Below are 21,224 nucleotides of genomic sequence, written 5' to 3' on the forward strand. Positions count from 1 at the left end.
AGAGAATAAATCATAATGGGTAAAAATTGTTCTTTGTTGTGCCTATTTTTTTTTCTTAGAATAGTGGTAACAGTCATCTTATTTTTGAAGACAGCCAACCAGACAGTGTGCAGTCAGCCTGACTATTTTATGTGGCGTTCATCACCCCCAATAACCTTGAACATGTTTATTTTTTTGTGGTTAGTAGCAATGCCACTGTTTTTTTAGAGCCAAGTTTCCTGAACTAGGGGTCATGAATCCTTTGAAGTCTGGATTTTTCTAGAAAGAAAGCTCATAGTTTTCATTAGATTTTCCAATGAAACTGACCTTGCCCAAAAAGCTAAAAACTGAAGAGGGGAAAAAATGCTCAAATTTAAGATATCATCTGGTGACGTTAATCCACACAAAGACCCTAGGACACATTGATGGTCTGGCCAAAAGCAAAACGTTTATTGCTTTTGGATGGGCCAGAAAGGATGAAATGTCTTTGAAGATAATGGCAATGAGTAATTTTTCAAATGTACAAACGTTCGTATGCTGGGATTGTCAACCTTCAGTTTAGATTTTTGTCTGCAAGAAAGTAAATTTTTTAAGATTCACAGTTCTGAGGGCCTTACACTTGGCAGAACTCATAAGCCACAGGTATGAGTGCTGTCAGGATTAGGCAATAATTTTGCAAATGGACTACAAGTAACTGGTTAAACAGTTAAAGATTTGGTAATAACCCTGGGGTGTATGAGAGGAATTCTCTTTTTTTCTCCCCAAAGCCCCAGTGCATAGTTGTACATCCCAGTTGCAAGTCCTTCTAGTTCTCTGTGGGATGCCGCCACAGCATGGCCTGATGAGTGGTGTGTAGGTCTGTGCCCAGCATCTGAACGGGCAAACCCCAGGCCGCCAAAGTGGAGTGCATGAACTTAACCACTACACCACGGGGCCGGCCCCAGAATTCTCCCCAGAATTCTCTTTCTTCAAGAGAAATTATGGTTCTAGAGATTACTATTGCATATTATCTGTAATATCACCTGTAGTTAAACAGCATGTAATTCCATATCATTTCTTTTTTGGTGGAGGTAAAACCATAAAACGCCATTTTAACCATCCCTATTGTCCTTTGAAATGTAAACTAAACCATCTGGTCAGAGATTAGTGGTGCTAATTCTTGTGGGAGTGGCGGTAGTTTGATCTATAGCTGCTTCCAGATCAGTCTAGGGTCTGTGACCTTGGCTTGAATACCTGGCTTTCAAATACGACAGTGGGCTGGTTGAAGGATTTGACTCTGAACCGATAGTGTACAAAGAACCATGTAGCGTCCTGAGGAATGTAATGCTAGTCCTGTCCCTCCTGGGTCTGTTTCCCTCATTCTAAAATGAAGCTCTGACAAGGACTCTGGGGTCTCTTCCTGTGGCTGACTCAATCTGTTCCTATGAGGTTTGGTATGCTACAGCAAACTGAAAAACAGGTGACCCCTCCAATTTCAAAACCAACTACTGATGGGGGGAACCAAACAGGAGACAGGTCTCAAGTTCACACTGTCAGTCTCTCAAGTTCTGAGTCCAGTCAGACCCCCCCAAGCCCATATGGCCATTCATTTTTTGATCCCACCTTGGTTCCCAACCAAAGAAGTAACCCAGAGGGCTGACCCTGGAATCTTCACAGGCTGGCAGTCTGATAGGCTTGAGATCAAATCTGTTTTTTTTTTCTTTCTGCTTTATCTCCCCAAATGCCCCTGGTACATAGTTATATATCTTAGTTGCAAGTCCTTCTAGTTGTGGCATGTGGGATGCCGCCTCAACGTGGCCTGACGAGCGGTACCATGTCCGCGACCAGGATCCGAACCGGCGAAACCCCGGACCGCTGCAGCGGAGCGTGCGAACTTAACCACTTGGCCACGGGGCCGGCCCCGAGCTCAAATCTTGGTCCCACCATTTACAAGCCAGACAACTAGTTCTGAGTCGAATTTTCTACTTTGTGACAGGCCTGTGAATCTCCAAGATAGCCTGTTGGAAATGCTTTGCCAGGCCCCAGCACATGGTGCACTGGCTGAATGACTATGACTATACAGACCGTCATCCAGTGCTAAGTGTGGATGGGAACAGGTGGGCAAGTGTCAAGCCCTCCAAACCCCAAGCAACTCTGGGCACGTGAAAAGAGGTGGCATTATTGGTGTGCTCAGCCCTTCAAGTCAGACAGGCTTCCTGAAAGACAAGGGTGCTGAAGTCAGCCCAGCTTGACCTCAACAAGAGAGAGCTTCTCAGGTAGAGTCAAACAACAGTGCCAGCACAGCAAGATGGGGTGGACGAGCCCTCTCAGGGCTCACTGCCCTGCCACATTGCCACGGGACAGAGAGGCTTTAGAATCTAAGTCCGGTACTCCCAGGACAGCCCCCTGGAGGTTTTTGTGCTTGGAAGTCAGGGCTATTTGCAGAATCACACCCCCCTACCCCCACCATATATACCCCATTCCTCTGTATCTCTAGAGACTGTATTAACAGCAAGAGGGAGAGGATTTCATGTAGATGCCTTTGGCTTCCTTTGTAGCACTTACCAGCAGGCTTCAGCAGCTGGTGCCAAAGTTTTTTTTAACTTATGAGAGAATAGCTTAAATTGGGAGATCCTGTACATTAACTTTGAGCATATAGAGAACTGGGAAACATGTCATCATTCCACATTAGGGGCAGGACACCTGGGTCCAGGAAAAAAAATGAGTGATTCAGTCCACAAGGGATTCTTTGAGAAGCACTCTGAAAGGTTATAAAAGGGGGAAATTATTCTTTTGACTGAAAAAAATGATAGAGCACCATTAATGAAAAATGTAGCAAATGAGTATGAGGGCTGCATAATTACTGTGTTTTCTTTCATTTCACAAGAATGATATAATGAAAATGACATTTAAGGAAGTTGAAATATGAATTTACCCTAAAGAGCGAATATTTCTCTTAAGTACCTGACAACTTTGTTCATATGACTCCTCCGCCATCACTGACTACATGTTGAGCGGTTCCAGTGCCAGCTCCCCAGATCGTCTTAACTCACCTACCCCCAATCAGAAGTGACCTCTTTCCCTCTGCATCCTTCCACAGCACTTTTTTTGACTTTCTCTCATCCTACTTGCAACTTTCTGTCTTTTATTATGGAAAATAAGTCCAGATCTTGCATCAACTACTGTTGGCGAGCTCCTTGTGGTGACTGATTCATCTGTTTAACCCCAGGGCCTTATACGTCAGTGTTTATAATGGTTTCCCGAATGGAAATGTTGTAGACAAACCAACCTGTGAAACGTCACCGTATGTCTTATTTGTTATTCTCCTTTCTTGAAAGTCTCCTCACCTGCTGACTTCTCTCCTGCTGTATGTGTGCAGAGGATACCAAGTGTTGGGTATCCACCTAGCTTTGGGCCAGCACATGGTAAGGTCCAGTGAGCAGTAGGTGTTCTGTAAAGGCCTGCTAGATGGACAGATGGAAGAAAGAGGCCTGCACTGAGTTCCAGGTCCACTTCCATACCCAGCGGCTGCACGTCCTGGGACTCTCCATCAGGACATCTGTCGGCAGCTCTAATGACCTGTCTAGGAAAGCACTTTGAAATACTAATGAGTTCTGCCAATACTATGTAATCAACTTTTCTTTTACCCAATACAGTCCTTCTGGAAATAAAGATACAGAGCAAACTAATTTTGTAAAAATTATATTTACAAGTCAAAGGAATACAGACGCATATTCTTATCCAGTAATACCTTAACTCATTTTTTGTTAACAGAGTTTACACGATACCTAAACATTGTTCACTACTGAGCCAAGTAGTGCACTATGATTATTTCCTTTATGGTACAACCTTCTGTTTTCTTTGGCGTTGAAAACAGCATTATTTTTCATTTGCTTACTTTTCTATGTATCATCCAAATGCTCCAAGAGATGTGTTAAAGGCCTCTCAGTATCACTGTCCACGAGCTCAGAAGTATCACAACAATCCACTAAAAATCAATCAAAACTTTTAAATGCTTAAGGCACTGAAAGAAATTCCCCCGTATGTTTTCGTAGTCACCTACCCAGCTTTCCATCACCGGGAGTTCCTCGGGTCAGCCACTTGGCGCGTTCCTGCATTTCCGCCAGTCCTTTCCCGCACCCGGAGAGCAGGTTCCTCATCCACTCTTCTCCACAGCGAGGAAGCTGGGGCTTGGAAAGGCCCAGCGCCTGGTCTCAGGACGATCGGCACAGGGTGCACCGGGCAACAGGAGGAGCACTGGCGGCGCCCGCCCTGCCTCGGCCAGGCCTCCCCTTGCTCGCGGACCGCCAAAGGCCGATCTGTCTTTCTCGGCCGCCTTCCCGTCCCCCCGCCCCTGGCCCCGCCCCCAGTCACGCCCCTTCCGCAGCGCGGCGGGCGGCTGGGCGCTTCCGCTTCCGGCGGCGTGGGTGGCGGCGCGCGGTGGGGCGATGGCGGCTGGTGGCAGCGACCCGCGGTCTGGCGACGTGGAGGAGGATGCCTCACAGCTCATCTTTCCCAAAGGTGGGGCTGGGGCTGCCCGGCGGCCCCCGCCGTGCTACCTAGTCGCTGCGGGCCTGGCGTCGCCCGCGCCCGACCAAGATCTGGCTACGGCAGGCAGCCGGCCGTCCCCGGGCGGCGAGGGCCGGAGGAGGGGATGCGGGCCCGGGAGGCCCGGCCGCCCCGACGCGTGGCCTCGAGAGACGGCCGGCGCGGTTCGGCACCCGGCCCGCGCTGCCCCCTGGCGGCCTCCTGTGCCTGTTTAAGTCGCTTGTCTTACCTGATAGCCGGAGGGTGCTGGCGGGATGTGTCAGCGCAAAGCCGGCTCCCGCCAAGTGGGCAGGGCAGGTGGAAGTCACTAACGCTCTGGTGCGGCGGGGAAGGAGTCCAGCGTGGACCGATCTGGCGTTTTAAAGGGAGCATGAGGGAATAGTGGGGTTCGGTAGAGTCAGGGAAGTGAAAAACTACAGGCAGCGGGGAGGGGGGCGTTGGTCCACTTAAAACCCGTTTGTGTTTGTTCACTGGCGCCTATGGAAGTTAGGCCCCTGCCCTGCCCCTGGGCTGGGAGACAGGGACCCTCTCTGCAGGTGTTGGCTGGAGCCAACAGTGAGTTATTTTAGCGGCCTTGCGTTTTCACGGGCAGGCGCTTTAAAGGGGCTTGGGCCATCCTAGGGATGCGGCCGTGAGCGGTTAGAAATCAGGAGAGTGTTTTGTTCAAGTCTTTATGGGCCGAAGTTGAGGCCTAGTCGAGAAGAGGGCTCAGAGGAGCCTGGGTAGTGTTTGGTTTCCATCCTACAGCCAAGACTTTCCTTATCTTTTAAGTACTTACTGTTAAGTACAGTGTATCTACATACATTCTGAAGTATTTAATAAACGTTTGATAATGCCTATATCAGCTGAGAAGTTAAAGACAACATATTTAGAACTGATACACTGTTAGTTGTATCTGGTAGATGTAGGCTGGCAGACGGCGAGGAGGAGAGCGCATTTCGATGTCGGGGAACTTCCTCGGCACGGTGGGATGTACTGTCCTTGTAGTTTAGAAACCCACGATAAGCAGGAAGCTTCAGATTTTAAACTACCATATCTTACAGATACCGAAGAACATGAAGTAAGTGGGGGAAACCTTAACAATACCCTCCTGTTTTAGAAATTGTATCCACAGCAACAAGTGAAACTCCACACCCTCTTCACCCAGAGGGAAGCACTGTAAACATTTTAGTGCTTATCCTTCCAGACTCATTTTATGCTTATTCATCGATAATATATACGTGTACACTTTTTTCTTTGCAAAAATGGAATTATGCTATAGAAATCCTATAGCTTTTAAAAAATTTGACAATATATTGTAGAGAACTGTCTTATTTTTTTAAAGGGGCTAGATAGTACTTAATGATTGTACCATAATGCTATTTATCTATTAATAGACATATAGCTTGCTTCCGGTTTTTTATTTCGTAGACTCGAGGTCAAATGTTTTCGAAGAATAGCTTCATAGAAGTTTTTGGCATAATGGAAATATGTTTCTTTTTGTTTTAGAGATTGGCATCTGTTGCCAATCTTCTTTTTTTTCCCCTCTTCTTTCTCCCTAAAGCCCCCCAGTACATAGTTGTAGGTCCTTCTGGCTCTGCTGTGTGGGAGGCCGCCTCAGCGTGGCTTGATGAGCAGTGCCATGTCTGCGCCCAGGATCTGAACTGGCGAAACCCTGGGCCACCTGCCAAAGCGGATCCCATGAAGTTAACCACTTGGCCACTGGGCCAGCCCCTGTTTGTTTCTTTTTTAAGGTGTAATAACTAGGAGGGAACTAGTTTTCTTAATTTCATGATAAATTAAGCCAGTTTTTTTGTAGTTGAGTTTTATCTACGTGCTTTTTATTTAGTGTTTTTTTTAACACTGAAAATGTTTGTTTTAATAAAACCAGGTAGCAGCTGGTACACATGAACATTTTATTGAATTGTGTATAATTAGATTTTAGATCTTATCAATTAACAGTGTATCAGTTCTAAATATCTATCTTTAACTTCTCAGCTGATATAGGCATATAAAATGTTTATTAAGTATTTCAGAATGTATGTAGATATATTGTACTTAACAGTAAGTACTTAAAAGATAAGGAAAGTCTTTGCTATAGGATGGAAAGTAAACAAATGTGTGATATTTCATTGTAGGACTGAAAGAATGGATGAGATGATTGCAAGCTTCTGGGAATTTGTGTTTTGTTTTGTTTTGTTTTGAGGAAGATTAGCCCTGAGCTAACATCTGCTGCCAATCCTCCTCTTTTTGCTGAGGAAGGCTGGCCCTGAGGTCACATCCGTGCCCATCTTCCTCCACTTTATGTGTGGGACGCCTACCACAGCATGGCTTGCTGAGCAGTGCCACGTCCACACCCGCATCCGAACTGGCGAACCCCAGGCCACCGAATCGGAACGTGCGAACTTAACCGCTGTGTCACTGGGCCGGCCCCTCTTCTGGGTATTTGTAGTGGTAGTTTTCACAAGCATGTTTGCCCACAGTTAACATTTGTCCTGCATCAGTGCGATGTAATTAACAGCAGCTGTATATAATTAGGAAGTAAGCCACTTTTTCCAAAAAAGGTGATTCAATCCCAGTCACTCCCTCCCACAACTAAAGAAATCCCCTAAACCATTTTATTCTAGAGAGAAAAATGTATAAGAAGACCATCTGAAATCACCACCCTTGTCATAAAACATTTATTAATGATTGTAATAAAGAATCCTCAAGAAAATTCCCAGATGAGGCACTGACCAAGGAATTGTTTTCCTTCTTACAGGAACAGAGATTAATAAATCGTGGCTATTGTTCTTAAAATATCTGCACAGAGGGAGAATAACATGCATAATCCCTGATCTATTTCCTTTTGTTTCCCAAATAAATGATGTATAATATGTCTGTGTGTGTGTGTCTGTATATGTGAGTGTGTGTGTGTCTATGGTCACCTAAAAAAGGTTTGTTGGGATTAGCCATGGGGAGAGGTCTTGGGTTGCTTCTCTGTAGTTACAAAAAAGTGCCTGAACCACTCCTTCTCTCCACGTTGATTGATGCCAGATCCTGGGAATGCTTCCCCCAAGGCTCCACGGTGGGTCTCAGGCACCCCTCTCCTCTGTCCTCAAAGGCAGGGCTTGGCTGCCTTGACCTTTCCTTGGTTGAAAGGAGTGAGGGTGATGTATCCATAGTACTTGGGCATTGCTCTCAGTGAGGAATAGGGATGGTGACTAGTCTCCTGGTGTCCTGAAAGTTCCATCCTACTACATTTAAAAGGTAACTTTGGGAGTCAGCCCCGTGGCCGAGTGGTTAAGTTCGCGAGCTCCGCTTCGGCAGCCCAGGGTTCCACCGGTTCGAATCCTGGGCACGGACATGGCACTGCTCCTCAAGCCATGCTGAGGCGGCGTCCCACATGCCACAACTAGAAGGACCCACAACTAAACATACACGACTGTGTACCATGGGGCTTTGGGGAGGAAAAAGGAAAAATAAAATCTTTAAAAAAAAAAAAAAGATAACTTTGGTTTAGTGTAGAAAGGGAGGCATCTCTAAGTTTGGCTGATTTTTCAGGAGCCTTAAATTCTTATTAGTAAGTCTTATTTAGCCTCTTAATTTCCATTTTCTAAGGTTATATTAGTGCTGCAGCTTCAGAAGCTGAGACTCACCTGCTAGTTAGCTGCTGCTGCTTTTTTTTTCTTATGTCACTTGTTACTCCCGCATCAGAGATTTGGAGTCATACGGTCCTGATGTTGAATGCCTTGTCCACTCATTGCTGTGGGGCAGTGGTTCCTTCATCTGTCCTCACCAGCTTGGCCCCTTGGACTGGAATTAGCTCGGAGCTTCCTCTTGTTCACACTGCTGCCCTCAGGTGGAAAATACCTTTTGTGTGCTGATTATATTCAGTAGCAATGAAAATGTTTTCAGGTAAAAGCAGTTTCCTCCTGACCCAGCCTGCCTTTCGCCAGCTTCCCACGTAGGCTGTTGTGAAAGGAGAGAGAAGCTCTTGTCGCCTGGCCCAAGAAATGGGAAGGCGTTATTCTGAGAGAGGTGTTGGTGAGCTCCCCGATAGTAAACGTACACCACAGGCAAATGCCAAATCGCAAGTGATTTTGGATTCTTCTCACTGTTGCTTCCTCTTCATCGCTGTGGGATTATAAACATGAATTCGTGTTTGTGGATGGTTCCTGCTCTGGGAGAGCTCGCTGATAAGGGAAAGGCAGATAAAAACCATCTCTAATACCTTGTAGTAAGTATTAAGGAGGTATAGTCCTATGAGAATGTAAGGGAGATGATCATCTTCCCAAGGAGATAATACCATTTGTTTTTCTCTTTTTGGTGAGGAAGATTGGCCCTGAGCTAACATCTGTTGCCAATCTTCCCCTTTTCTTTTCTCCCTGAAGCCCCAGCACATAGTTGCATATCCTAGTTGTAAGTCCTTCTAGTTCTATGTGGGGCGCTGCACAGCATGGCTTGACGAGCAGTGCTAGGTCCGCACCCAGGATCTGAATCAGCGAACCCTGGGCCGCTGAAGCAGAGTGCATGAACTTAAACACTTGGCCACAGGGCTGGCCCCAGGATACCATTTTTAACTGTTATTCTGAAAATAGAGGAAAAGGTTACCATTTATTACGTTAAGGAGCCATGAGTATCTTTTTCTCCTTCAAACCTAGTTTTTTAAAGATTGCTTGTAGGTATTCTTACTCGTCAAGAGGATTGTTTTAAATGAGTATCAAGGGCAAGAGATCTGTGCCATGGTGAATAGTTGAATTAGGTTCAGTTGATAGACTGTGTTAGACTATGAAATCCAGAGAGTAGGGACTTCTAGCGCCAAGCCCAATGCCCGGTAGTACATAATAGGCAGTGAACTGAGTGAAGGGGCAAATTATAGATTTGTACAAGTATAAAAATAGAATTTGGGCTATATTATTAATCTGCGTTTCCAAACACTGGCCCTCTGTAACATGTAATAATTCTTAAAATTCAGAGTATATTAACATTATGGAAATATAAACCTTATCAGCTCATGCAAGCTAAAGGGAAATAATTGTTGGTTATGCTCTATTTTGAAATCAATAACTGGCCTAATTAGGATAATGATGTGTCGTTATTTATTAACATGTTGAGATCAGGTTCTTTAACGTTAGAAACTGTCTAGCCCACATGAGCTAAATTTTAGTATCTCATGGCCTCCACTGTGGCTGGTGGCGCCCAAGTCTGGATGAAGGTAGAGTTGTGGGATATGAAGCCTCTGGGTTCCTGCAGGCACAGAGACCTGCTGTTAGTCTCAGAGGTAAAATGAACATTTGGAAGCTGACTTTTGAAGGAATATTTTCAGCTGACATTTATGCTTCTCACAAATAGAGTTTGAAACAGCTGAGACGCTTCTAAATTCAGAAGTTCATATGCTTCTGGAGCATCGAAAGCAACAGAATGAGAGTGCAGAGGATGAACAGGAACTTTCTGAGGTCTTCATGAAAACTTTAAACTACACTGCCCGATTCAGTCGTTTCAAAAACAGAGAGACCATTGCCAGTGTCCGTAGGTGAGTGCTAAAAGAAAGTTTTTGTCAATCCAGAGTGTTGGACATCTGCAGGTGGAATGCTGCTTCCTCCCCCTGCCCCACCTCCATGGCTGTCGTCTGTAGGTTTAATGTAAATAAAATAATGTTTTTGTCAAAAATTTAAAAATTGCTTCTAAGGCCTAAATCCTCTTTGGCCACCTTGTCTTATACCCCACATCCCAGTTGTCTCCTCACAAAGTAACTACTGTTAGCAGTTTGTTGTTAGCCCTCTAGATCTTTCCCCCTGCATTCACATATGTATATACAGCTATAAAAAACACATGACATTGTTCTGTGGAGTTTTGGGCTTTTTGCTGAGGAAGATTAGCCCTGAGCTAACATCCTTGCCAGTCTTCTCCCACTTTATATGTGAGTCTCCACCACAGCATGACTGATGAGTGGTGTAGGTCATGCCCAGGATCCAAACCTGCAAACCTGGGACACCGAAGCATAGCATGCCAAACTTAACCACTACATCACAGGGCTGGCCCCTATTTTCTTTTGGTTTTTTCCACAGGTTTGTTTATTTATTTATTGGTGAGGAAGATTGGCCCTGAGCTAACATCCATTGCCAGTCTTCTTCTATTTTTTTAATGTGGGATGCCGCCACAGCATGGCTTGATGAGTGGTGTGTAGGTCTGTGCCCAGGATCTGAACCTGCGAACCCTGGGCTGCTGAAGCGAAGCGTGCACACTTAACTACTACGCCACCAGGCCAGGCCCTATTTATTAGTCACCTGAAATGTCTTAGAGATCTTTATATGTTAGTAAATATAAAGCAGAAGTGTTCTTTCTGGATCCTTGCTTTATCTTTCAAAACATGACCGACTTTTGGCATCTTTTCCTAGGGCATTGTTTCTCACAGGGGTTGGGTGTACCATGGGAAACTGTGATGTGCTACGGCATATATGAGACCCAGGAACAACATCCTGTCTTGCTAAAGTATCAGTTTCACTTGATGAGTGATTTAAAACATTTCTGCATTGAAGCAAACAGATGCCAGCATATTGTGGAGTAAAACAAAAAATGTATATGAATTATTGCATTAAATCATGAGACTGACAACTTTGCGGTTGCAGAGTCATTTGAGCCTATGTCCCCAGGTCACCTGAGAACACTTGTTTGTTCTACTCTGATGAACATGTTTGAGATGTGCTGTCCTTAGGAAGAGCAGGTGGAAAAAAAAGATGTATATACACAGATACTCTTTAGAGAGCTATTTATAATAGCCAAAAGTCAAAAACACAACCTAAACATTCTACAGTAATTAAATAAACTGTGGAAAATTCATTCGATGGGCTCCTATATTATCATTAAAAATTGTGGTATGGGGCCATCCCTGTGGCGCAGCGGTTAAGTTCTCACGTTCTGCTTCTCGGTGGCCTGGGTTTCGCCGGTTCGGATCCCAGGTGCGGACATGGCATCACTTGGCAAAAAGCCATGCTGTGGTAGGCATCCCATGTATAAAGTAGAGGAAGATGGGCACGGATGTTAGCTCAGGGCTAGTCTTCCTCAGCCAAAAGAGGAGGATTGGCAGTAGTTAACTCAGGGCTAATCTTCCTCAAAAAAAAAGGAAAAAGAAAAAATTGTGGTACAGAAGGGAGATGTTCCAGCCAGAGAGAACACAACACAGTCCCAAAGAGCAAATAATTCTGTTTGGCTAAAAATGTAGAATATGGCAGTGAAGCTGGGGAAAATTAGACTGCAGGGCCATTCATGGGTCAGATCGGGTCTTGTAAACTGCTTGGGAGCCCCTGAAAGTTGGGTGCAGTGGAATGACTCCATTGGATTGGTGTTTTAGAAAAGTCACTGGCTGCTGTGACTTGGAGGCGGGTGAGGTTGATGCTGTAATTCAGGTGAGAGATGGTGGTTGTCTGAAAGAAACTAGCGGGAGTGAGGACAGAGAAAAGCGTTCAGAATCAGGAGCTAACTTTGGAGACAATTTCATGGAGCTTGGTCATTGGATAGATGTGGATTGGGAGTGGGGATGTGGGCAGGCAGAAGGAGAAGTAGTCAAGGATATCTCTGGATTTGTACCTTAGTTTCTGGGAGGCCAGTGGTGCCGCTCACTGAGAAAAGAAAGCAGAGGGCCTCTGAGGCATTGGGCATTGATGAACTTGACAGCCTGTGTTCTGTTTGTGACTGAAACATAATGCACATATAATGTAGTTGGCTTTCCTGCTAACAAAAGTGTTCCTGTTTCACACAATGGAATTAAATTTATCAGTATTTCAAGGCATTCCACACAAAGCACCATGACTTCCAGGTGCTTTGCTACCCAAATGGATTTGAAATCCATCAATTTATGTCATTTGGGATGAACATGGTACCGTGTCCAAATCAGGGAGGAGGGCACACCAGCTGCAGCAGGTCAGAGGAGACCCCTGGAGAAGGGTGTGCCCACCTCTGCACCCTCATCCCTGTCTGACACCTCTGCTCTGCCAGCTCTCAGCAGAGGAGTATGGATGATGTTCCCCCCAGTGTTACTGCCCTGGAGTCTCCCAGGAAAGCAAAATGCCTAATTCCACGTGGGGTGACATGGAATGCCACCAATACAACGAGTCTTCCAATTCCAAGGTAGTGAAGCACTGTGTCATACTGATGCTGTCCTCTTCCCACTTGGATCACACAGTGGGAGACTGTATGTATGTATTGATCAGGCAACAGGGGCTGCTCCTGTCATTCATCTACTTAGCATCGCTCGAGCCTGCTAGGCAAGAAGCACTGCGCCAAGCACGTTCGGGGGCCTGGCGATGTGGAGGCACACTCTCTTCTCCCAGCATCCTGAGCATTCCTCTCTGCTCCTCCTCCCCCTTGCTTAGTCCCTCCCCAGGTAGGACCAGTGGCATCTGATAGAGACTCTCAACTCTCTGTCTCCCCCACCCCCTTGCCATTCTCTACACTCAGCCGGTGTGTTTCTGCAGCACAGTTCTGAGCCTGCCTATGCTGATAGATAGCTTCATGTTCTTGGATTTGATGGTTTGCCAAGTTTGTTTTTTCACACATACTATCTCATTTGTTCTCAAACAACTTTCTGAGGCTTCTAATTATGATCTCCACTCTACAAATCTGAAAAGTGTCTGGAAAACTTCCTTTCCCTTCCCACTACTTGGCCAGTCCCTACGCATCCTTCAAACCAACCCTTGCTCAGAATACTCCTGCCCCGGAATCTGTCCCAAGTCCTTCTGGCTGGACCATCTCCCTCCCTCTTCAGGGATCCCACAGCATTGTTTCATGGTTCTATTCTAGAACATACCCCCAGTTGTATGTATGTCTTTTTCACTGAGGTGTAAGCATCTCAAGGATTACACCGTGTCTTGCTCATGCCTCATCTTCATGGAATAAACAAAAGAGCATTAAAAAAAAATTGTAACAGAAAATGAAAGATGTTCACATATGGTAAGTGTATAGAAAATGAAGGTGATAAAACTATATGAAGTATATAATCTGTTCTAAAAGTGAGAGTGTGTGCATGGAGAAAAGATTGGAAGGAAATGTGCAGAGCTTCCACGTGAAACTAGAAACACTTGGGCCTAAAAGTTGACCGGAGTAAATGAAGGTGAGATTACACACTCATGAATAAAAGGTCTTAACGTTGAAAAAATGTCAGTTCTTCCCAAATTAATGTATACAGTTGGTGCCATTCTAAATTCTAAATCCTCAAGGAAATTGGTGTGAGGGGGCTTAATAAAATGATCTTAGATTTTAAGAATTGTCAGAGGGCTGGCCTGGTGGCACAGCAGTTAAGTGCGCATGTTCCACTTCTCAGCAGCCTGGGGTTCACCAGTTCTGATCCTGGGTACAGACATGGCACTGCTTGGCAAAAGTCATGCTGTGGTAGGCGTCCCACATATAAAGTAGAGGAAGATGGGCATGGGTGTTAGCTCAGGGCCAGTCTTCCTCAGCAAAAAGAGGAATATTGGCAGCAGTTAGCTCAGGGCTGATCTTCCTTGAAAAAAAAGAATTGTCCGAAAAATTTATCTTTAAGACACGGTGATAGGACCGGCTCCGTAACTGAGTGGTTAAGTTTGTGTGCTCCGCTTAGGTGACCCGGGGTTTCCCTGGTTCAGATCGTGGATGTAGGTGGACATGGCACCACTCGTCAGGCCATGCTGAGGCAGCGTCCCACATAGCACAACCAGAAGGACCTACAACTAGAATATACAACTATGTACTGGGGGGCTTTGGGGGAAAAGAAGAGAAAAAAAAAAGATTGGCAACAGATGTTAGCTCAGGTGCCAATCTTTGATTACTGTTTTTTGGTTTTTCTTTTTTAATCAAGTGCACAAAGTAGTATGCATTTACAGTGATCTTCAAAAACCATTTAAAAGGCCAGCCCCGGTTGCCTAGTGGTTAAATTCAGTGGCCCAGGTTCAGTTCCCAGGTGTGGACCTACACTGCTCTGTTAGTGGCTGTGCTGTGGTGGTGGCTCACATACTAAAAAATAGAGGAAGGTTGGTGCTGCTGAGACCAGCTAGGCAGCCAGCCGAAGGGGCAGATGGAATTAATACACAGAACACAATCTATATTATTCAGTGGGATGGGACCATCAGCCTCAAGGACTGAGGTGAGGTCCCTTGGATCACCACGTATTTATTTGAGGGTAAAGAATCTCAAGCATGTACAATAGCAGGAACTCATGCCTGTAGGGACACGCAAGCCAAAGTCCAAAGGTTCTATTCTTCATCCCCCCAAAGCACACCAGCCCATCCCGGGTCATTCACTTGGGGAGTATCTTAAGAACAGTCAGCAAGGTAGGCAGATGGCATTCCGTTCTTGCAATGGCCTGGTGTTCCTAAGCCCCTTGGCTTCATGCTCGATAAGATATTTCCTTCCAGCCTTTGATTCCAAGGCACAAGCAATCTGGTATCAGCCTAGTCTTACAGCCTAGCAAGAATGCTGCTATGATCTCCTGCAGCAGGTTGGTATGGATGTTAGGTCAGGGCGAATCTTCCTCAGCAAAGAAAAGAAAAAAAAAAAAAAGCATTTAAAATGATGGAAACAACTGAGATATTCAACAGCAGAAAATTTGATATATAAATTGTGGCATTTTTCAGTGGAATGCTGTGTCTAAGGTAGAGTTATATGTGTACTAACATGGAAAACAGCTGCTGTTGAATGAAAAAGGCCAGTTACAGAATGACATTTTTTATGATTCCTTTTGTTTTGAAATATTCTATAAAGAGAGGAAGAGAAAGGGATCTCCAAGCAAATGTTAACACTGATTATTTCTGGGTAGAACTTCAGGTTGTTTTCACCATTTTGGCATTTTCTTTTGTATTGTTTGTAAAAGAGCATGTGTTCATTTTACAACAAATCCCTCCACACACATATGTATGCTATATTATTGAACCTCTTCCTATCTAAGTTTACAGTATTTTCTTTACCAAATGAAAATAGCTTTATTAAGTGACAAAAAGTTACAAAACAGAATGTGTGAGTTTATATTCCAAAACATAGAGAAACGTTTGGAGTGGTGTACTAGGATGGTAACGTTGATTTTGTTTAGGTAGCTATATGGGTAGCTTTTATTTTCTATCTTTCTGTCTTTTCTAAATTTTGTACAATAACTCATGTGCTTATAATAGAGTTTGATAAGCACAGTAAATGTTTTGTTTCTGAATGCATAATTAAGGTCCTCTCTGAAACCAAATTTAATGTGGATGAGCTCTATTTTAACAGGTAGATGCGTGAAAATCCAAGTTATGATTTGTAGTGACAATATTCTTTTATACAGTTTGAACTAGAAGTATATTTAAGATAAAATGCAGTTTACACACTTTAAGTCAAAATACCTAATAGCTTGAGAACATATAACATCATGTGTTTGACATATAATTAATAATCAAAGGAAGCAAGAAAAAGTGGTAGGAAGAGCAGAGAGCAACAAAATAAATTCCTAGGGGAAAGGTTGTATAGTCCTTGAGGTATGTAGTAATTTTCCAAAACTTATCATAGCAAGGGTTCTCTGCCCTGGTGTGCTCTCTTTACTTGCATTGTCTCTGCCTGATTTTGTTGTAACTTCCTGTTCTCCAGGAATAGGAACAGGAAGTGATTTGAAAGTACGGTTTTGCAGCCAGCCTAACCATAATGGAAAGGTTGCAAGTGCTGTACTTTTTCTCTTCCTTGAAGCTAGCTACATTTGATCTTCTGTTTCCTATTCATCATTTGATGTTTGTTTGTTTTGATTTTCTTTGCTATGATCAGCTTGTTGCTTCAGAAGAAGCTTCATAAGTTTGAGTTGGCCTGTTTGGCCAACCTTTGTCCAGAGACTGCTGAGGAGTCCAAGGCTCTGATCCCAAGGTTAGTACCAGTTGTGATAGGCTCTGTGTGTATTGTATAAATTCTTACAAGTAGAATTATTGTGTCTAAAAGGTGCACGCTGGGGCTGGCCTGGTGGTGTAGTGGTGAAGTTCGCACATGCTGCTTCGGTGGCCCACAGTTCGCTGGTTCCGATCCTGGGCATGGACCTACACACTGCTCATCAAGCCATGCTGTGGCAGCATCCCATCTAGAAGAACTAGCAGGACTTGCAACTAAGATAAACAGCTGTGTACTGAGACTTGGGGAGACAGAAAAAAAAGAGGAAGATTGGCAACAGATGTTAGCTCAGGGCTACGCTTCCTCACCAAAAAAAAATTAAATAGGAAATTAAATAAATGAATAAAAGGTGTGTGCATTTAAAATCTGGATAGATGTCACCAACATTGAATGAGAGTGCCTTTTTTAAGAGTATGAGAATGATGGACTTATAAATACCATCTGTTAGCAAAAATGTAGAACATCTGAAACTTATACACTCATGCTGAGAGTGCAAGTTAGGGGGCCGGCCCCATGACCGAGTGGTTAAGTTCGCATGCTCTGCTTTGGCAGCCCGGGGTTTCACAGGTTCAGATCCTGGGTTCGGACATGGCACTGCTCGTCGGGCCACGCTGAGGCAGCGTCCCACATTGCCACACTAGAAGGGCACACAACTAAAATGTGCAACTGTGTACTGGGGGGATTTGAGGAGAAAAAGCAGGGGGGGAAAAAGATTGGCCACAGTTGTTAGCTCAGGTGCCAGTCTTTAATAAAAAAAAAGTGCAAGTTAGTAGAGTCACTTTGAAGAATAATTTAGCTACGTGTAGTAAAGATGACTGTACCATGTGACCCCAGAATCGATTCCTGAGTACATGCCCTGAAAGCATCTTGTGCGGGTTAAAGGGAGATGCGCGTTCCAGTGTTAGTGCCTTGGAGTTGCAGCGTTGCTAGTGACAGCAGAAACTTGACAATAGTCTCAGTCAGCAAGAGAATAGATGACTAAATCATGTGTGATCAAACAGTGTTTATTATATAACAGTGAAATAATTAATGAACTAGAACAACACGGAATAATGTCCTCCAAATGCCACAATGACGTTTGAGCAAGAAAATTGCGGAAGGATACATACACTGTAATGCCAATTCTTATAAAGTTTAGAAACTGCTGCATATTGCTTATAGATGCATTTACATGTACATATAGTAAGTCTAGAAATGTGTATAAGAATGATAAATACCAAATTTAGGATAGTGATTACTTCTGGGGAAGGAGGGGCAGATACTGGGATGGGAGCGCATACAGAGCCATCAGTTTGTTCCTGTTATATTTAGTAAAGAAATCTAAATCGAGTTAAGTTTACTTATTTTCTGTACCTTTTATATGTTTGAAATACTTCATAATGTTTTTAAAAGGAAAGGCAGGAAAGAAATATGGTTGAAATGTAAAGGTGTCAGTGTTTGGGGGTAAATGGAGAAGTGGGCCCATGGTGCTCAAAGCTGAGCATGCGTTAAAGAAGCGTGGGAACATCGTCTATCACTAAGACACTCACTTCTCTTGGTTTTCTTCTTGCAGCCTCGAGGGGCGGTTTGAAGATGAGGAGCTACAGCAGATTCTTGATGACATCCAGACCAAGCGCAGCTTTCAATATTAATCTCCAGACATCACTCTCCTGCTCAGGGAGCCACCTCCCCAGCACAGCACCACTGTCCTGGGGCTGGGGCTCACCTGCACAGAAATTCTGTTGCAGAAGACACGTGGGCTTCCTTTGGATAGAACAGCCCAGCTTGGTCTTGGTTTAGGTTGCTGTTTCAAACTTGACAGTTGGACGGTGATGGCCATGTCATCTTGAAGAGGCCTTTCAGTGGCTCCCTGTGGCTTCCTGAGCCTGCCTCTGGGAAGGATGAGGCAGGGTGATATGCATATAAACTACGTTATGGACTACCTCATACCATGGTCTTTGGCCCCTGTGTTATTTTTGATTCCTAACATTTTATGTTTTAATTTCAATGTGTTTATGGTTTTCAGAACTATACTAGAGGGGCTGGCCCAGTGGCGCAGCAGTTAAATGTGCACGTTCTGCTTCGCTGGCCCGAGGTTCGCCGGTTCGGTTCCCATTTGTGGACATGGCACTGCTTGGCAAGCTATGCTGTGGCAGGCGTCCCACATATAAAGTAGAGGAAGATGAGCACAGATGTTAGCTCAGGGCCAGTCTTCCTGAGCAAAAAAAAAAAAGAGGATTGGCAGCAGATGCTAGCTCAGGGCTGATCTTCCTCAAAAAAAAAAAGACAAAAAACCTAGAACATGTAAAACTGGTATGGGAAACAACAGTCTTACCTAAATGCAAAAGGAAGAATTAAACCAGACCTGTATCGTTGTTTGAAATTCTTAAAGAAGGGGTGATAGTGTTAAGTGTTAATGACTGAGAGCGAGCCTTGGCATCGTTGTGCTTAACCCAGGAGACAGGGAAGAAGCTCACCATGGGAAGCAATTTCACCTGACGATAACTGTGCTAAGGGTTGCGGGGCCCATAGCCTTGAGGTAGATGGGTTCTTTGCCTTTTTTCTTAGACTATTGCAGGCTTTTTTTTTTGTTGGAGAATGTAGATGTGGAGTAAGTGGTCCTAAAACGCTTCCTATGTTACTCCTAAGTTAAGAATTTTCCTTCACAGGCCGGATGCGAAGGTCTGAAGACTTTGAGTCTCCTCGTGTGGGCCTCCAGTCCAAACCTCTAGCTTGTGCTGGGCTGCAGGTGTTCTCTGATGGGAGGGATTTGCAGGGAGGGAGCCCACCCCTTCCAGAGCTGCTCCAGTGAAGCTGTGCGATCTGAGGCTAGTTAGGGGTAACACTTTAGTAGCTAAACATGCTAGTCTTGATTTTTCTGAAGGGATACCTGCCTGTTTCTTAACAATTTAGGGAGTTTTCTTTGGAGCACTTGTTGGCTCCAAAAGAATTCATGATCCAAGGGAAAGGTTGGGGAAACAGTAAAGTTGGCTTTACAAGTCTAGATCGTTTTATGTCAGCTGCTGCCCAAAGCAAAAATAAAATAGTCTTCTTTTTATAAATGCTGAAAATCTGAAATGACATGGTTTCTAGGTCACTAATATTTTTGATCAGTATATGAAGGAAATAATCTTGACAACTTGGCATCCTTGGGCAACTTCGCTTCTTTGACAGTCGTCAGTGTTCTCAGTTTTAAAATGTGGCTAATAATAGTATCCATCCCATAGATATTTTGAGAAGATTGAAAGAGAAAATTACTAGAAAGAACCTGCTGGTGTCTGACATATATTATGCCCCAATGAATGGTAGCTACTGTTAGTATCTCAGATGAGTAAGTATACATAGGTGATAAGTCAGCTTGCTTCATAGAAATTAGTGCAAGAATTTGGTAGCATATCAGCTGGTACTGGTATCAGACTGTGAAAACAAACTACTTACTCCTGATCTCTGCAGGATTATTTTTTAAGAAGGGCAATTACAGGTGCAGGTTGGCACCAAGCAGTGGAAGGAAGAACAAGCCTGGGAGGCAGACCTATGGTGAGAGAGCAGTGCAGCGCCACCATTATCACTGCTGTGCCCACCTGTGTGCCAGGAGTCTGTGCGCTGCCCGACAGTATTCAAGTCTGTAAAGCGCATGGCGTAAGTAGGCGCTAATGAATGGGAGTGAGATGATTAGAAGCAGATTTTTTTAAAAACTGCTCATATTAGGGAATTACTTGTGAAAGCAACCTCATGCTGTTAGAGATTCAGAGCCTGATCAACACATTCTGCTGGAAATTGTTCTCTGCAGTCCTGGACAGCAGCTTACTGTTCAGTCAGTGGGAGACCCTGCCGAGTCTTTAATCATCTATGAGATACTGTTGGGCTCACTCTCTTGCGTTTGCAAAAGCAGAATTCAGGGACACATTGAAACAAAACAAAAAGATGTCATGTTAAACCCTCACATCACCAGAAAACTAAATTAGCCAGGAAGACCTTTTCTGAAAGTTCTGGTCATTCTGATTTTATCAAACTTGAGGCTTGAAAAATAGCACTACTGCATGAGGCCTGTGCACAAGCCCTTCTTGTTAAACATTGTTAATGTTTTAAGCTTATTTGTGAAACCATTGAAGCCTACATAAAGACTTGTATGTGAATAATCCTTGCAGCGTTATTCAGAATAGCCAAAAACTGGAAACAATCGGAATGCCCACCAACTGGTGAATGGCGAAACAAAATGTGACATACCCATACAAGTGGAGCACTATTTTGCAGTAAAAAGGAACAAACTACTAGAAACCACTGAAGCCTGCAGGATATGCCAGTGGAATGCCGTATTTTTTCAACTTATGAAAAATTTTAAACATAACAAAAGCTGAAAGACCAGTACCTTGATCACTTACGTGTTCATTGCCTACGTTTAACATAAGTTTCTAATATTTGCTCTATCTGTATTATATTTTTGCTAGGAAGCATTTGAAAGCAGATGGCATGACACTTCACTGAAATGCTTACGCATGCTTTTTTTCCTTTCGTCTGTAAGCAGAACTATTTCAGTTAGGAACATCGACAAGAATTTCCCGATCTTTAATACTCAGTTCATATTCTGGTTTCCTCTAGGGAGAGTTCTGGGCCAACGCTCAGCCCCAGTGTTGGTGTAGTTTAGTATTATATAAAAGCAGTTATCATTAAGGCTCTAAACTGATACTTGTGACAAATATTGAAGAAATATATGTTGTTACTGTCTTCCAGTTGCCGTGAGGAGCTCTTGACTGGACAAAAATACCTGTATGCAACCCTAGGTGAAAAATGGGCCCAGATAGGATTGCAGGCCTTAAGTAGCATTTGATCAGTGATGTGTCCACATGTGGCTCTTCATCTCTTCCTCCATCACCAGCAAGAGGGCAGTTTGGGACTAAATAGGCAGA

The 21,224-nt window shown here is 44.1% G+C and overlaps 1 protein-coding gene across 2 annotated transcripts; it reads left to right on the plus strand.

Annotated features, from left to right (window-relative positions):
- Window positions 1-182: 182 nt before the first annotated feature.
- Window positions 183-20,595, plus strand: POLR2D (RNA polymerase II subunit D). 2 transcript variants are annotated; one of them, XM_014857591.3, is made up of 4 exons: window positions 4,321-4,479; window positions 9,820-10,000; window positions 16,225-16,320; window positions 17,891-19,398. In XM_014857591.3, the coding sequence occupies exons 1-4, from the start codon at window positions 4,407-4,409 to the stop codon at window positions 17,967-17,969; spliced, it is 429 nt and encodes a 142-aa protein (XP_014713077.1). In that variant the 5' UTR covers window positions 4,321-4,406; the 3' UTR covers window positions 17,970-19,398. The 2 variants fall into 2 exon arrangements, with proteins under 2 accessions (XP_044625167.2, XP_014713077.1); XM_044769232.2 differs by lacking the exon at window positions 9,820-10,000 and having other exon boundaries at window positions 183-4,479; window positions 17,891-20,595.
- The last annotated feature ends 629 nt before the right edge of the window (window positions 20,596-21,224 follow it).

This window comes from Equus asinus, chromosome 4, assembly GCF_041296235.1.
Source record: "Equus asinus isolate D_3611 breed Donkey chromosome 4, EquAss-T2T_v2, whole genome shotgun sequence".
In the NCBI taxonomy this organism is placed as follows: domain Eukaryota; kingdom Metazoa; phylum Chordata; class Mammalia; order Perissodactyla; family Equidae; genus Equus; species Equus asinus.

Excerpts from the sequence above, each read along its gene's own strand:
- POLR2D (XM_044769232.2), top strand. The coding sequence starts at position 3,971 with ATGCTTAAGGCACTGAAAGAAATTCCCCCGTATGTTTTCGTAGTCACC. Across the intron at positions 4,480-16,224 it reads ACAGCTCATCTTTCCCAAAG|CTTGTTGCTTCAGAAGAAGC; the intron begins GTGGGGCTGGGG and ends TGCTATGATCAG. Across the intron at positions 16,321-17,890 it reads TCCAAGGCTCTGATCCCAAG|CCTCGAGGGGCGGTTTGAAG; the intron begins GTTAGTACCAGT and ends TTCTTCTTGCAG.